General features: G+C 48.3%; 1 protein-coding gene across 11 annotated transcripts in view; it reads left to right on the top strand.

The window, feature by feature from the left end:
* ZNF250 (zinc finger protein 250) overlaps window positions 1-16,001 on the top strand; it is a 50,799-nt gene extending 34,798 nt beyond the window's left edge. For 5 of the 11 annotated variants that reach the window (XM_057736803.1, XM_057736801.1, XM_057736804.1 and 2 more), the window contains 5 exons: window positions 1,943-2,037; window positions 2,264-2,390; window positions 2,502-2,615; window positions 4,284-4,346; window positions 10,775-16,001. In XM_057736803.1, coding sequence (XP_057592786.1) covers window positions 1,996-2,037; window positions 2,264-2,390; window positions 2,502-2,615; window positions 4,284-4,346; window positions 10,775-12,099 — 1,671 coding nt within the window. In that variant the 5' untranslated portion in view covers window positions 1,943-1,995 and the 3' untranslated portion in view covers window positions 12,100-16,001. The other 6 variants (XM_057736810.1, XM_057736809.1, XM_057736808.1 and 3 more) reach the window with 5 other exon arrangements.
* The last annotated feature ends 593 nt before the right edge of the window (window positions 16,002-16,594 follow it).

The raw sequence follows: 16,594 nt of genomic DNA, 5'->3' as shown, positions 1-16,594 counted from the left end.
GGGGGGGGTGCAGCCATGCTCCTGGGCCCAGGTTCTGGGTGCGCTTGGAGGGTGGGGAGGAGGCAGCTTCAGGATCTGGATCATGCGGGCGCCAGGCCAGCTGGGGCAGAACCGGGTGGGGGGGGCTCGGTGTTGGGTGTCAAGAGTCTGAGGTGCTAGGGGACACCCACGCGGAGCAGCCCAGGTGGAGGGAAGGGGATCACCAGCTCAGCGCACCAGGGGGAGCCCTGGCCCCCACTGGACATTCAGGCCTGTGCCGCGGGAAGCAGCTCAGGCAGCCGCCAGCCTGGCCCCAGGGGCTCGTGGCCTGGATCAGCTGTGCTGGCCGCCAGCACCCACTGGGGAGGCCGCGAATGGGGTTCCTGTGGGTGTTCATGACGGGGTCCTGGCCCAGGTGCGGTCAGGCCGTGGTGCGGACCACTGTCCCCCTCTGCTGGGCTCCCAGGGGGCCAGAGCTTCCTGATGGTTCACGAAGGGCGGTGCGTTGTGCAGGTGACCGGAGGGTGGGGTGACCCACCGTCCACAGTAGACAACGATTTGGCCACGTGGAGGTCATAGGAGACCCTGACGGGGGCTGCTTGGGCTGGAGGGGAAGGAGCCCACACGTTGGAGCGGCTGGACAAGGCTGTGCGGAGGATGGCTGGCCAGAGGGATGGCAGGTCTGGGTGACCCGCGAAGGCCGGGGAGGCAGGTGAGAAGGTGCTGCTCCTCGAGGGGTGTGGGCGCTGCCTTAGCCACCGGGAGGGCAGGAGGCAGCGCACGTGGCAGCGGCCCCCCCACCATCAGCTCTGAGACCTGGCGAGGCGGGACGTCCCTGTTGTTTCAGAGTCCGCTTAGGCCTGTGTCCAGCATCTGGGTCTCAGATGCATCCTGAGGTAATTTTATTCCCTCCTTTAATTCTAACTGATGACTCCTGTTGGAATTCTCATTAGAGTTGTGTTGCCTTTACACCCACAGGCACGCACGCACGCATTTTGGGGGAATGGGCATTTCTGGTGGACAGAGGGGTGGGCAGTAAGGGCCAGCCTGTCTCGGCCGAGGCTCCAGCTCCCCAGAGGCGGCCAGTTAGGAGTTCAGTGTGTATCTTCCTGAAAGCTGTGCGTGTAAACTCACTCATCCACTGGATGTTTTACAAAGAAAGTGGGGTGGCGGCTCCCTGACTTCCACCCCCAGAGGCCCACAGTGTGAGTGGAGCATTCTGTGTGTTTTGAGGTGCCTGCCCGAGGGGGCTGGGCTCGCTCTTGCATCGTCCTTCCCCCGAGGCGAGCTGCTTGCTGGGCTTCTGAGTCCCTGTGGCAGACCCGCCTTGGCCCTCCAGGAGATGTCAGCCCCCAGCAGGGCTCTGGGTCCCCAGCTCCGTCTGGCAGTCTGGGTGCGACAGACACCTTAGCTTGACTCATCCTGCTATGTCTCCAGAACCTGCCCCTGCCCGGGGCCTCCCTGTCAGGTGCTAAGACCAAATCCCTGGGTCACTCTGGACTCCCACCAGCACCCAAACCCCTGTGGAGCTGCCACTGGGGCAGGACGGGTCCACAGGGAAGTCATGGTCAAGCCAGGCTTGCAGGGCCTGGGGTGGGGTCCCCACAGGAGTGCAGCCCCGGGCAGGGCTGTGCACCCCCAGCCTGTTCTCGCTGGGGCTCGTCTCTGGAGGCAGCCAGGCCCGGTGCCTAACCTAACCCTGACACCCCCACCCCACCCCCGGATGGCTTGGCGCCTGTGAGGACCTGCTCACCCGGGCCCTGTGCATGTGCTGCGGGCCATGCCTGATGAGCTGGGCAGGTGGCCCACCGCCCTTGGGGTGCAGAGCATCCCCAGGCATCTCAGGTGGGACCTTCCTGGGCCTGAGAGCCCAGTATCCACCTGTCTGTGCGCCTCTGGAACTGGAGTCAGAGTTCACGGGGGGCACGGCTGGGCCTCTCATGTGCCCCCTTCTCTTCCCCAGCCCCACAGGCTCCTCTGATTTCCATCTTCCTCAGACACCCCAGGGACCAGGTGATGTCAGCAGCCAGGCTCCTGCCGCCACCGGCGGTGCCCCAGGTGAGCTGCCCCAAGGCCTGTGCAGCACCCCTGCCTTCCTCGCGGTCCTCCCACACCCGGGGCTCCTGGTGGCAGGCTGAGTATCACTGCATCCTGAACGCTGTGGCCCCTTCCTCTCACCCTGCCTCCATCCCGGGGTGCATCCCCACACCCTACGCTGCTTGCACCCGCCTCGTCTCACACATGGACACTCAGGTCAGAACTGCAGCAGCCCCTGTTGTTCCAGGCCAAGGTGACCTTCGAGGACGTGGCCGTGCTACTCTCCCAGGAGGAGTGGGACCGCCTGGGCCCTGCTCAGCGGGGCCTCTACCGACATGTGATGATGGAAACCTACGGGAACGTGGTCTCCGTGGGTAAGGCCCCTCTGCAGGCCTTGTCTGTGTCTGTGTGCCATGCTCAGGGTAGGGCGCAGTGAGGGTGCTTACAGATGCTGTGTAGACGAAAGGCCTTCCCTCTCATGACAGGAATTCCAGGATCCAAGCCCGAGGTGATCTCTCAGCTGGAGCGAGGAGAGGAGCCATGGGTCCTGGACAGGCAGGGGCCTGAGGGGCGCAGGGGCCTGGGCATTGGCCGCGCAGGTGAGTGAGGCACCAAGGGCTGTGCGCCTGCGGGTGCTGATGGGACGTGGCCAGAGTGGCTTCCTCCTACTGTCTGGCCTGGCAGGGTCCCTGCGGGCGGGGCTGAGCAGGCAGAGGCCCAATGCAGGGAGTGAGCACAGAGGCGAGTGCAGGGAGAGCGCACATGGCGACCGGGCCCCTGCCAGGTCCCCATTCTGGTGGCACATCCAGAGTTTGAGGGATACCTGGTGGGTTTAGGGAAGAAGGAAGCACCATAAGTGTAGAAGAGAAGTTTCTTAACCCGGTACTTAGTGGGGCTGGAGCTGTTCGAGATGAGGAATGAGGCAAGGGAGCCCACCATCCACGGCCACACGGCACTGTCTTGGGGGTCCCACCCGAAATAAGGCAAGACAGATAAAACACAACAACAACAACAAAACTAAAGGTATAAGAATTGTAAAGAAAGGGGAAAAGCGTTGCTTGTAGTTCATGTGATTGTCTACTTGTAAGAAGATTTATTAGAATTCACAAGAGAGTTTGTTAGGTACAAAATAAGTTTTATTTCTATTCATCAGCACCAAAGGTATGATTTTTTTTATCTAGTTTTGTTGAGATATAATTGACATAACACCACAAGTTTAAGGTGAGAGCATAATGATTTGACTTATGTATATTATGAAGTAATAACTACAGTAATTTTAGTTAACATCCACCATCTCATATAGGTACAAAAGCAAGAGAGAAAAAATATTTTTTTTAAAAGATGTGGTTTTTTTAAAAGGTAACATTTACAGCAGCATCAGAGAGGCGATGTATCCAGTAGCTAATCTAACAGAAGATGCGCCAGACCTTTAGGGAGGAAAGTGCAAAAGGGAGGATGCTGGCAGATGCGTCCAGTCCTTAGGGCAGCTGTCTGCAGTTGCTTTAAGCAGAGGTGTCCAGTGAAGGAAGGGGGCAGGAGTCCCAGGGAACCTCCGCTAGCCTGCCTTGCAGGACATGGCCCCCCCAGCTGTGAGGATGGCACGGCACCAAGCCCGTGGCTGATCCACTCCAGGGTCTCTAGGGACTGTGTGCAGGGGCACCAGGTATTAGGGACAACCTGCCTCTTACTGACCTGCAGAATCAGGTATCCCCAGAGGAGCAGTGACCTTACCAGCCCTGGAAGAATGCAGTTTGCCAGTGAATGTAGAAAAAGCACAGCATTATGTTGTGCAGATCTTTAACTGCAGCTGCAGTAGGCAAGAAAACCGCTGCCCCCAACCAGACCTGGGCTCCCTGGTGACCAGCTGTGGTCTCACCTGGTGGAGATCTTAGATAAGCGCACTTCAGATTTGATGCCAAAGAGACTGCAGTTCTTCAAGAGCCTGGTGGGTTGGAGAGAGAAGCTTTTGCACAGAAGCACCTGGTTACTCACCCCCACCCCTCCCCTGTAGGACTCGCAGGAGGGAGTCTTTGAGATGAGGGGTGTGCAGAGAGCAGGAGCTGCCTGCTGCAGCCCGGGGTCCCACCGTGTGCCTCGGCCTCGCCCCGGTGGCTCCTCGGGGCTGAGAAGCGTGTGCATCTGCCTGGCCCTGCTGTCTCTGACCCAGTGAATCACACTTTCGTCTTGTAACAGCAAATGAGAGGATTTTCCACTCTCGAGAGAGGCATTTGTTTTGTCGTCCCTTCAATTCTCTGTTTCTTTTGCAGACAACCTTACATGTGACCACATGACAGCTTGTGTGCAACAAGACAGCGTGTCTTGTCCCTGGGGTAAGTGTGTGTCTCATCTTCTTTTTGATCCAGTACAGTCCCTGACGGGTTCGTGCTCGTGGTTCACGAGAACACGAGGGGATTCCCAGGCGGCTCTGATGTAGAACGTGTGTTGTCACACACAACATACACAATTTCTCTACAAAATGCAAGGGAGGGTTTTTTTAATTAAAAAATTGGTTTCACTGGACTTGCTTTTTCCCCCTTCTGTTGTCGCCTCTGTACACTTGAAACAGCGATGAGGCTGTCGTCCTGAGAGTAGGGACAAGAGGCAGCCCATCCCCGCATTCACGGCAGCCTGGATCCGTCGTGCGCTGTGTCTTTGCCATGGATGATGGAGGGAGTGGCCTCCTGTTCAGTTAGTTTATGCTTCACCATTGAAGTCGTCTTTCTCGTCTTGCTACTTTGGCATCAGGCCAGAAGCCACCCCATTCAGTAAGCTTTGAACATTAGAAGTGATAGTTTGTTTGTTTTAATAAATTTATTTATTTATTTTATTTATTTATTGGCTGTGTTAGGTCTTCGTTGCTGCACACGGGCTTTCTCTAGTTGCTGCGAGTGGGGGCTACTCTTCATTGTGGTGTGCGGGCTCCTCATTGTAGTGGCTTCCCTTGTTGTGGAGCATGGGCCCTAGGCGCGTGGGCTTCAATAGTTGCAGCACATGGGCTCAGTAGTTGTGGCTCACGGGCTCTAGAGCACAGGCTCAATAGTTGTGGCACACGGGCTTAGTTGCTCCGTGGCATGTGGAATCTTCCCAGGGCAGGGCTCGAACTCGTGTCCCCTGCATTGGCAGGCAGATTCTCTACCACTGCACCACCTAGGAAGTCCTAGAAGTGATAGTTTTTTAATGCAAATGAGTAACTACTTCTTTGACCTACCAGCTTTATTCTGTGATGATGAGGCTTATAAGTCAAAAAACAAAGAACTAAACCTTGTTTAAGAAAAACACAGTATGAGTTTTTTAGAATATGTAAAAGTCTTATTAAATACATGACAGTGAATTCAGATTTTTTTTTTAATGTTTATTTATTTGGTTGTACCGGGTCTTAGTTGTGGCTCAAGGGCTCCTTAGTTGTGGCATGAGAACTCTTAGTTGCAGCATGCATGTGGGATCTAGTTCCCTGACCAGGGATTGAACCTGGACCCCTGCATTGGGAGTGTGGAGTCTTACCCACTGCACCACCAGGGAAGTCCCCAGGTTTTGGGGGGTTTTTTGGTTGGTTGTTGTTTTTTTTAATTAATTAATTTATTTACTTTATTTAATGGCTGTGTTGGGTCTTCGTTTTTGCACATGGACTTTCTCTAGTTGCTGCGAGTGGGGGCTTCTCTTCATTGTGGTGTGCAGGCTGCTCATTGTAGTGGCTTCTCTTGTTGCGGAGCATGGGCTCTAGGCACGTGGGCTTCAGTAGTTGTGGCACATGGGCTCAGTAGTTGTAGCACACAGGCTCAATAATTGTGGCACCTGGGCTTAGTTGCTCTGTGGCATGTCAGATCTTCCTGGAGCAGGCCTTGAACCTGTGTCCCCTGCATTGGCAGGTGGATTCCCAACACTGCACCACCTAGGAAGTCCCAAGTCCCCAGGTTTTTAACTGAAGAACGTATTAAGTACTGTTACCATTTATCAGTACAGTGCACACTTAATAAATGAATTGCTCTAAGAGAATAAAAGATGAAGAAACATCCAATAAGAAGAATGGGCACAAAACTTGAACAAGTTCTGATAGAAGAGAACCAAAGGGCCAATAAACATGACACTTGCTCAACTTTTATCATCCATCAGCAAAATGGAAATCAAAACCACTGTGATATATGATGTTACACCTTCAGAAAGGAAAAAATGGGAAGGTCTGGCGATACCAAGTGTGGGCGAGGATGCAGAGCAGCTGATGGAGGTGTGATGCACACACTCACCCTGGAAGACAGTTTGCATTCTGTACTGAAGCTGAAAATCTGTGTGTCCCTGTGTCCGACACTTTGATTCCTCTGTAAGGAGGATGTGTGTGTGTGAGCACCAGGAAATGCGCAAGAATCTTCACAGAATCCTGTTTCAGGATAGAAGGACCTGGGAACAGCCCACATGCCCACAAGTAGCAGAACAGACAGATAAGTCAGCCTTGGTTTCTAATATAACAGAACATATGGTATGAAAATGATTGGATAACTGCTGCAAAATGATATGATGAATTTCAGGAACATAATGTGAGAGGGGAAAGCAAGTTAGAATTATAGAGATCGCAGAAATATGCCTAACTAAATTATTGTTTGGAGATACAAACTTCTCAGATAAAGCTATTTTTAAAAAAAAAGCATGGGGCCTTCAACTTCCAGCCAAGATGAAGTAACAGGGACAAGTTACCCTTCAATTGAAACAACTGAAACACTGGACAAGATACATGAAAGCACAGCTCTCTGGATGTTTGACATCAGTCTCTCAGTAGAGGAAAGTGTTGCTGAGAGACAGGAAACAGAAAGGTGAGCCCTGCAGTTGCTCCAGCTCACAGCCTGGAGGTCACAGTGTAGAGAGGGGAGACATGGGTGGGAGTCCAGGGAAATCGAGGCGGCTAGAAGTCACACAGAAGAGTAACAAAGGAGTCAGTTTTACAGAATCTGCAGGGAGTCTCCCCTTGAGTACTCAGTTGCATACTGATCAACACACACATACAAGGAGATGGTCCAAGGCCAGGAAAGAGCTGCCTGAAGGGGTTAGAGGGAGTTGTCCTTGCGGCAGCCAGGATTTAAGATGGTCCTTGTGATGGACTGACTCCCAAATTCATATGTTGAAGCCCTAAGGCCTAGTGTGAATGTATTTGGTGATGGGGCCCTGATTTGATAGAGTTACTATCCTTAGAAAAGGCTGGAGCTTTCTGTCTTGGCACACAAAGAAGGGGCCAGATAAGGTGGCAGCCGCCTACAAGCCAACAGAAGAGGCCTCAGTATGGAATCTATCTTGCCCGCACCTTGATCTTGGGTTTCCCAGCCTCCTGATGTTTAAGTCCCCTGTGATATTTTATTAGGACACTGAGCCGGCTAAGACAACCACCAAGATCCCTGCCCTCTGGTGTATGTGCCCTGCATAATCCCCAGGCCTGTGGCTGTATTTTATGAATAGGTTATGTTAAACGGCACTGTTGCCTTTAAGGAATGGAGAACCCTTTAAATCTGGGTCCAGAGGTCAGAGACAAGTCAAATTCAAAGCAGGAGAAGAAGGGAGTTACCTGGCGGCCCAGTGGTTAGGACTTGGCACTTGCATTGCCATCGCCCAGGTTCAGTCCCTCATTGGGGAACTAAGACCTCACAAGCTGCTCTACATGGCCAAAAATAATTTAAAAAAAAAATTTTTTTTAAGGGATATCTGTGTGCTCTCATTTCCTGTTCTCTGATTTATTTATTTACTTATTTTTTTGTTTTAAAGATTTTTATTTTATTTATTTATTTTTTTGGCTGCTGCTGCCCATGGGCTTTCTCTAGTTGCGGCGAGCAGGGGCCACTCTTCGCTACAGTGCACGGGCTTCTCTTTGCAGTGGCCACTCTTGTTGTGGAGCACAGGCTCCAGGCACTCAAGCTTCAGTAGTTGTGGTGTACAGGCTCACTAGTTGTGGCACAGGGGCCCAGTTGTTCCTCGGCATGTGGGATCCACCAGGGCTCAAACCTGCATCCTCTGCACTGGCAGACAGACTCCCAACCAACTCCACCACCAGAGAAGTCCTTAATTTTTTTTTTAAAGCAAGAGAAGGATTTGATGCACCATTGCTGCCTTGAAGATGCAGATAGGAAGTTGGAGTGGACAATGGCCCCCAACGAGCCCCCAGCAAAGAAGCAGTCACCTTGGCCCTACAGCTCCAAGGAGCTAAATTTTGCCAACAATAAAAATGAGCTTAGAAGTGCATTTATCTCCTGAACCTCCACACAAGATTTCAAACTGGCTGACACCTTACCTCAGCCTTGTGATACCCTGAGCAGAGAACCCATCCCCGCCATAGGGAATTGTGGCCTACAGAACTGTAAGCTAATGGATACAGTGCCCGGTGCTCAAACGAGGCTGGGAACACTGTCTCTTCCCACCAACAAGAGTGGAAAGCCTTGTAACTCACAAGGCATCATTAGGTGAAGTACTGAGTAGGGTCTTCCCTCACTAACTGGGGGGAATAGACTTAAACAGTGTTCTGGTCAGATCAAAGAGTTGAAAGGCAAGAACCATATGATTTCCAGGTAACTTAACCACATATTAGAACAAAGCTCAATAATGTTTATAAAAATACAAAAGTATCCAGCACCAAGCAAGGTGAAATCAATGATGTCCAGCATCTAATAAAAAATTACCATACATACAAAGAAGCAACAAAATACAACCATGATTAGAAGAAAAACCAGTCAAGTGAAAGTGACCAGAAATGACAGGGATGATAGAATTGGGAGACAAGGAAATTAAAACAGAATAAATTCATTCCATCTGTTCAAGGAGGAAATATTGAGCATGTTAGGAAGATGCGTGGATGATTATTTTTTTAAAGACACAAATCTAATTTCTAGAGATGAAAACAAGATGAAAAATTCACTGGATAAAATTAGTGGCAGATTACACATTGAAGAAGAAAAGATTAGTGAACTTGAAAACAAAGTCATGGAAACTATTGAAAAGGAAACAGAAGAAAGGCTAAAAAAGACCCAAGTATATCGTTGGGCTGTGGGAGAACCTGAACTAGCCTGATACATATCATTGACAGCAACAAAGCAGGAGTTGGGAGGGCCAGGAAAAATGAAGAAGTAACGTTTTTCCAAATTTGATGAAAGCTATAAACCACAAATCTAAGAAGCTCAATGGACCCTATGCATAATAAACATGAATAAAATTACAGTAAACCACATCGTGATCAAATTGTTGACAACTGGTGACAAAGAGAACATTGTAAAGGCAGCCAGAGAAAAAGACACATTGCACAGAGAGAAGCAGGGGCCAGAGTCAGACTGACAGGCGGAAGACTCATGCTGTGAACCCTGGGACAACCACTGAAGCAGTCCAGAGTTGTAGCTGAGAAGACAGCAAAGGAGATAAGGTAGAATCACGAAAAATACCTGCCTTTTTAGAAAGGAGAAGAAGAAGAGGGAACAGACGACAAGGGTGTGCATTGGCTGCTCCAGGGCTACAATATGCGCCTCTAACGGCTGCCTCCCTGCACTGTTGACCCCTGCACAGTGGTGCACGCACAACGTGCTGCTGTATTGGCTTGCCCGGGCTGTTGTAAGAAAATGCCATTGATCAGGAGCCTTAAACATCAGAAATTTACTTCTTACAGTTCTGGAGGCTGGAAGTCCAAATTCAAGGTGCCAGCCAGTTTGGTTTCTGGCGAGGTCTCTGCTCTCTTCCTGACTTGCAAGCAGCCACTTTCTTGCTGTGTGTTCATGTGACTGTGTGCCTATGAAGAGATAAGGACACTAGTCTCATCACGGGGCCCCACCCTGATGACCTCAGCTAGCCCTAAGGACCTCCCAAAGGCCCTACATTCAAATACCATCACATTGGCGGTTAGGGCTTCAGAATATGAATTTGGGAGAACACAGACATTCAGTCCATAACAACTTCCCTGTTCCTTCTTCCCCAACTTTATGATACTGTCCTAAGTTTTACATATGCTGTAAACCCACAATATGGAACTACTATTTTTGCTTTAGACAGTTGTCTTTTAGGGTAAGTTAGGAAACTTTTTCACAGTCTTTTTATATTTACCTTCATTTTAAGCATTTCCAAAAACCATCATTTCTTTGTGTAATTCCAAATTTCTGTCAGGTATATTTCTTCCCCATGCAGAACTTCCTTTAACATTAGTGTGGATTTGATGGTTGGGAATTTTCTCCATTGAATTTTTTTCTTCAAAAAATTTTCTTTCTTTTTTGAAAGGTATTTTTTGCTGGGCATAGCGTTGTAAGTTGACAAGTGTTTTCCTCTTGGCACTTGAAGGATGTCTGTCCATTGTCTTCTGACATGAAAGTTTCTGATGACGAGCCTGCTGTATTTCTTATGCTGGTTCCTCTGTGTCTTCTGTGGTTTTTTTTCCTTGTAGCTGCATCTAAGATTTTCTCCTTTAGTTTTTAGGAGTTTGAATAGGAAACATGTTTGTGTTTTTCTGATCTTGGATCTGTGTTTAGATGTCTTCCATTATTGCTAGGAAAATCCCAGCCAGTATCTTTACAGATATTTTATTTCCCTGTCCTCTGTCTTCTCCTGGGATTCTAACTACATGCAAGTTGGGCTATTTGATTTTGACCCATAGCTCTGTTCAATGTTGTTTTTATTGTTTACTGTTGGTTTTTCTCTTTGTGAATAATTTCTGTTGACCTGGGGCCTCCCTGCTCCAGTGAAGCTTCAGGGTGGCACTTGCTTTGCAGTTTCAAGTGAGGTTAACACGCTCACTTTTGTTTTGTTGTTTCAGGATGTGAAAACAAGGAGCAGGACCAGAATAGAGACTTGAGCCTGAGGCCGCTCACTTCAGAGGAAATATCGATGATTCTGAGGAAAACACCAGCCGAGTGGAGTGAGCAGGGAAGTTACAAACCCGAGCAGAGCTTCTGTCTGAGTCCCAGCCCTGCCAGCCCCCCTGAAGGCCGAGCCTTGAGTCAGGGCGTGCCTGTCACTCAGCGCCCGGCCATTCCTGGTGGGGAGAGACCCTACCGGTGCATGGAGTGTGGGAAGTGTTTTGGGCGGAGCTCCCACCTCCTCCAGCACCAGAGGACCCACACCGGGGAGAGGCCCTATGTGTGTAGCGTGTGTGGCAAGGCCTTCAGCCAGAGCTCGGTCCTCAGCAAGCACAGGAGGATCCACACAGGCGAGAAGCCCTATGCATGTCACGAATGTGGAAAGGCCTTTCGAGTGAGCTCAGATCTTGCTCAGCATCATAAGATACACACAGGGGAGAAGCCACATGAGTGCCTCGAGTGCCGCAAAGCCTTCACGCAGCTCTCACACCTCCTTCAGCACCAGCGCATCCACACGGGGGAGAGGCCGTATGTGTGTGGTGTGTGCGGCAAGGCCTTCAACCACAGCACCGTCTTGCGCAGCCACCGGCGGGTACACACTGGAGAGAAGCCACATGAGTGCGCAGAGTGTGGTCGTGCCTTCAGTGTAAAGAGGACGCTGCTGCAGCACCAGCGGGTCCACACCGGGGAGAAGCCCTATACCTGCGGCGAGTGTGGCCGCGCCTTCAGCGACCGCTCCGTCCTCATCCAGCACCACAGTGTCCACACCGGGGAGAAGCCCTACGAGTGCAGCGAGTGCGGCAAGGCCTTCCGGCACCGATCCACCCTCCTGAACCACGAGCGCATCCACACCGAGGAGAAGCCCTATGGCTGCTACGCATGCGGCAAGGCCTTTGTGCAGCACTCCCACCTGACCCAGCACCAGCGGGTCCACACCGGTGAGAAGCCCTACGTGTGCAGTGAGTGTGGCCACGCCTTCAGCGCCCGTAGGTCCCTGGTCCAGCACCAGCGGGTCCACACGGGCGAGAGGCCCTTCCGTTGCGCACAGTGCGACAAGGCCTTCAGCCTGAAGGCCACACTGATCGTGCACCTGAGGACCCACACGGGTGAGAGGCCCTATGAGTGCAGCCGCTGCGGCAAGGCCTTCAGCCAGTACTCGGTGCTGGTGCAGCACCAGCGCATCCACACAGGCGAAAGGCCGTATGAGTGTGGGGAGTGCGGCCGTGCCTTCAACCAGCACGGCCACCTGATCCAGCACCAGAAGGTGCACAGGAAGCTGTGACCTTGGCTGCATGCGAAGCTGCACTTGGGAACTAGGGTGCCCAGCTAGGGGAAGTACCCATCAGTGTCACCAAGTGTCACCGAGACACTCACGGGAAGCACGGAAAGGTCTCTGGAAGAACTTAGGTTGCCTCATTGGTTTCTCTCAACTTCTTGAAGTTACACTGCAGAGTAATTACACAATTATAGTGAATTTTGATAAAGACAGTTACAACTCCTAATTTAACATTAGTTTATTAGAAGTGAGGAACTAAAGGAAGTTACAGCATAAGGATTACTGTCACAGTAAAACTTCCTCACACCCCAAATAAAGGGTTTTTTCTTAGAACGTTATATGCCTTTCCTAAATACAACTGTTCTGATTATTGCACTTAAAATTAGAATGTTGGACTATATTTTCAGTATTCTGTTAAGCACTACAGTGCTTTGTGGATAAAATAATATAAAAAAAGATTGTCACCAAGTGTCATCGTGTATTGTGGCTGAAAATCCTAAGTGTGTGGAGCCAGTTGTCTTGTATGAAAATGGGGTGGGGAGGGGGAAGACTAAAGATTAATTGGTGAAAAATGATAAATTTAGAAAACCCTTTATTTGGTCCTTTAACTTTATTCAAGATCAGAAGGGATGGCCTAACTTATTAGTGAACACTCAACTCAAAAATGGATCTTTTCCTCAAAACTTATACACAAGAAATCATGGGATGTCTTGTGCTTCTGGGCCCATGTGGGCTTAGGAGGGGCCTTTACACTCAGAGCCCAGACCTCACACGTGCTACACCACGTGGGTGCTTTACACATTATGGTATCTCCCAAAAATGTTACTAAAAAGACAGTTCTTTGGCACATACTTTTAAAACAAAATTCTCAAATAGCTTTTTGTTTACTATTTCGAATGTTGCTGTTCCTATGATTGAGGGTCTTTATTTTTTACTCCTAGTTCCAAGAGAGTGTAGTAGCCATTGTCATATACTGTGATAAATCTAGTTTATTCATAACTTTTAAAAGTTTTTTCTCTATTGAGAATATTATCAGCTTCTCAGGAGAAATCAAGCACTAGAGTGTTGATCCTTAGGTCCATAGCAATCACTGATACAGATGAAAGCTTGTTTTCCCCTCTCTGCAGACACTGCTGAGAGGAGCTGACATCACTCAGGTGTAACATCAGAGAGGAGCTGAGATCACAGGGAAGCTACCAAACCTTTGCTGACTGAGTCCATGACTGGAGTCTGACTCCCAGTGCCACTCAGAGCAGAGAGCCCACCACTACTTAGGACACAATTCCTAATCGTGTGGAAGTTAAAGAAAGAAATAGTCATGTTCGAAGACAAGGATGCTCCCTCTCACCCATTCCATTCAACACAGTATTAGAAGTCTTAGCCACAGCAGTCAGACAAGAAAAAGAAATGAAAGTTATCCAAATTGGAAGGGAAGAGGTAAGGTTGCCATTATATGCAAATGTGATACTATATATAGACAACCCTAGACTCCACACAAAAACTACTAGAACTGATAATCCTAAAATTTATATGGAACCATAAAAAGTCCAGAATTGCCAAAGAAATCCTGAGGAAAAAGAACAAAGCATGAGGCATAACCCTCCCAGACTTGAGACAATACTATTGGTACAAAGCTACAGTTACCAAAACTGTGGTACAGGCACAAAAACAGACATGGATCAATGGAACAGAACAGAGAGCCCAGAAATAGGCCCACACACCCATGGTCAATCTTTGACAAAGGAGGCAAGAATATGCAATGGTTAAAAAGAAGGAAAAAAAAAACAGTCTCTTCAGCAAGTGGTGTTGGGAAAGCTAGATGCATATAAACCAATGAAGTTAGAACCCTTCCTCTCACCACAAACAAAACAAAACTCAAAATGGCTTAAAGACTTAAACATAAGACATGACACCATAAAACTCCTAGAAGAGAACATAGGCAAAACATTCTCTGACAAACAGTACCTAAGGCAGTCAGTCTCCCAAGGCAATAGAAATAAAAACAAAAGAAACAAATGGGACCTAATCAAACTAAAAAACTTCTGCACAGCAAAGGAAACTATAAGCAAAAACACCTACAGAATGGGAGGAAATGTTTACAAATGATGCAACTGACAAGGGCTTAATTCCAAAATGTACAAACAGTTCACATAACTCAACAAAAAACAATCCAGTTGAAAAATAGATATTTCTCCAAAGACGAAATACAGATGTACAACAGCCACATGAAAAGATGCTCAACATCACTAATTATTAAAGAAATGCAAATCAAAACTATAATGAGGTACCACCTCACACCAGTCAGAATGGCCATCACGTCTACAAACAATAAATACTGGAGGGGAAGTGGAGAAAGGGAACCCTCCTACACTGTTGGTGGGAATATAAACTGGTGCAGCCACTATGGAGAACAGTATGGAGGTTCCTTAGAAAACTAAAAATAGAGCTACCCTATGATCCAGCAATCCCGCTCCTGGGCATATATCCAGACAAAAATCTAATCCAAAAAGACACATGCACCCCTATGCTCATAGGAACACTTTTCAATAGCCAAGACATGGAAGCAACCTAAATGTCCATCGAAAGATGAATGGATAAAGATGTGGTCTATTTATACAATGGAATACTACTCAGCCATAAAGAAGAACAAAATAATGCCATTTGCAGCAACATGAATGCAACTAGAAATTATCATGCTAAGTGAAGTAAATCAGAAAGAAAGACAAATACCACATGATATCACTTATATGTAAAATCTAAAATATGACACAAATGAAGCTATCAATGAAACAAACAAAATCTTGAACATAGAGAACAGATTGGTGGTTGCTAAGGGGGAGGGGGTTGGGGGAAGATGGAGTGGGAGGTTGGGGTTAGCAGATGTAAGCTTTTATATATAATGTTTAATGGATAAACAAGGTCCTACTGTATAGCACAGAGAACGATATTTAATATCATATGATAAACCATAATGGAAAAGAATATTTAAAAAAAGAATGTATATGTATCACTGAATCACTTTGCTGTACAGCAGAAATTAACACAACATTGTTAATCAACTATATTTCAATTAAAATATACACTGGGTTGGCCAAAATTTCCTTCGGGTTTTTCTGTAACAGCTTATGGAAAAACTCAAATGAACTTTTTGGCCAACCCAATACTTTGATTAAAAAAAAAGAAGAAAACTAACACTATGTTGGGGAAAAAAAAGAAAGAAATGGTCATGTTGTCAAGATGAGAATAAAGGTCAGGCAATTTCAGTTTACAGAGATACTTGTTTGGAAAGACTATCACAGGACAACTTGAGTTACACGTTGCAAATCATTCTGGTTGTTAAATCCTACAAATAACTTAGGGCTTTTGGGGAAATCATTCCAAAATGTATAGTTTTGCTTCCCTGCCTTGTCAATGAAGTGCACTTACTCTGTCATTCTGCCTTTTCTTGCTCTCAGCTGCACTGACCTGGGTGGTTAGCTGCAGTGCCCCCTCACTGGGAAGGATCCCGGAACATGCATTTTTGCCACTTGCCTCTCCAAGGAGCAGAAGTAGCACATGACCTGCAGGGACCTAAGGGCAGTCAGCCCTTTTTGACGTGGCATCAGAGGCCAGGATGACGTTTGGGGTCCCCCTCACCCTGGTAACAGCGTTCTCAGCCATTAGCTCCCACCTCTGACTTGTCAGCAGCATTCACACTTGTTTGGGTTTTTTCTGTTTTGTCTTTTTTAGTTTGAAGTCTTTGTATTTTATGTATTTAAATCTTTCTCTTAATATTATTTCTCCTTACAGCTACCAATAATTTGACACTTAGTTCTCCTCGCATTTTCTATTATTTGGGAAATATTTTAGACCAACTGGAATTTGGTGTACTGTGTATAATCTGACATTTTCCAATAAAAAAAACAATGCCTGGGACACATATTTATGGGTGAAGGAAGATCAGCATCTTTGGCATAAGGATCTCCTACACATCACAGGCCACTTGACATGAGTAGACATCCAACCAGGAGAGCCTGAGAAAGGCTCACGGGTGCTAAATCCAAACAAAAACATGCTGCCCTACTAATCAACCAGCAAAGGCTGTGCTGTGATTCGCAGAGTTGTGCAGAGTGGGAAACTGCATTGCTGGTGATGATGCAGTCCGCCTGTGTCAGGTGTGGGGACACCATAGTGTGACCCATCTCCTCTGGAGGAAGATGACTGCGTACCAGGACTTGGCTGGTAGGTGCCAGGCAGCCCCGAGGCTCCCTGAGGGGCAGGGCACTCCTGGAGGACAGGGTCTGGGAAGCTTAGGCCACCAAAGGCCACTCAGTACACAGAGAGGCTGGAGGTGGAGGCCCAGGAGTTGGAAAATCAGAGGGGCTTTTGGTGGGAGCAGCACTGGGGTCTCTACTCTGGACCATCAGGATGAGTTTGGGGAACACTTAGTTTCATGTGTAAAAGTTCCTGAGCTGAGAAATGCCAGTGAGATGGTGTGCAGTTCAGGGTCCCCAAGACTACC

This window comes from Hippopotamus amphibius, chromosome 5 (assembly GCF_030028045.1).
Source record: "Hippopotamus amphibius kiboko isolate mHipAmp2 chromosome 5, mHipAmp2.hap2, whole genome shotgun sequence".
Taxonomy (NCBI): Eukaryota; Metazoa; Chordata; class Mammalia; order Artiodactyla; family Hippopotamidae; genus Hippopotamus; species Hippopotamus amphibius.
This window is presented reverse-complemented; position numbering and strand designations above follow the sequence as displayed.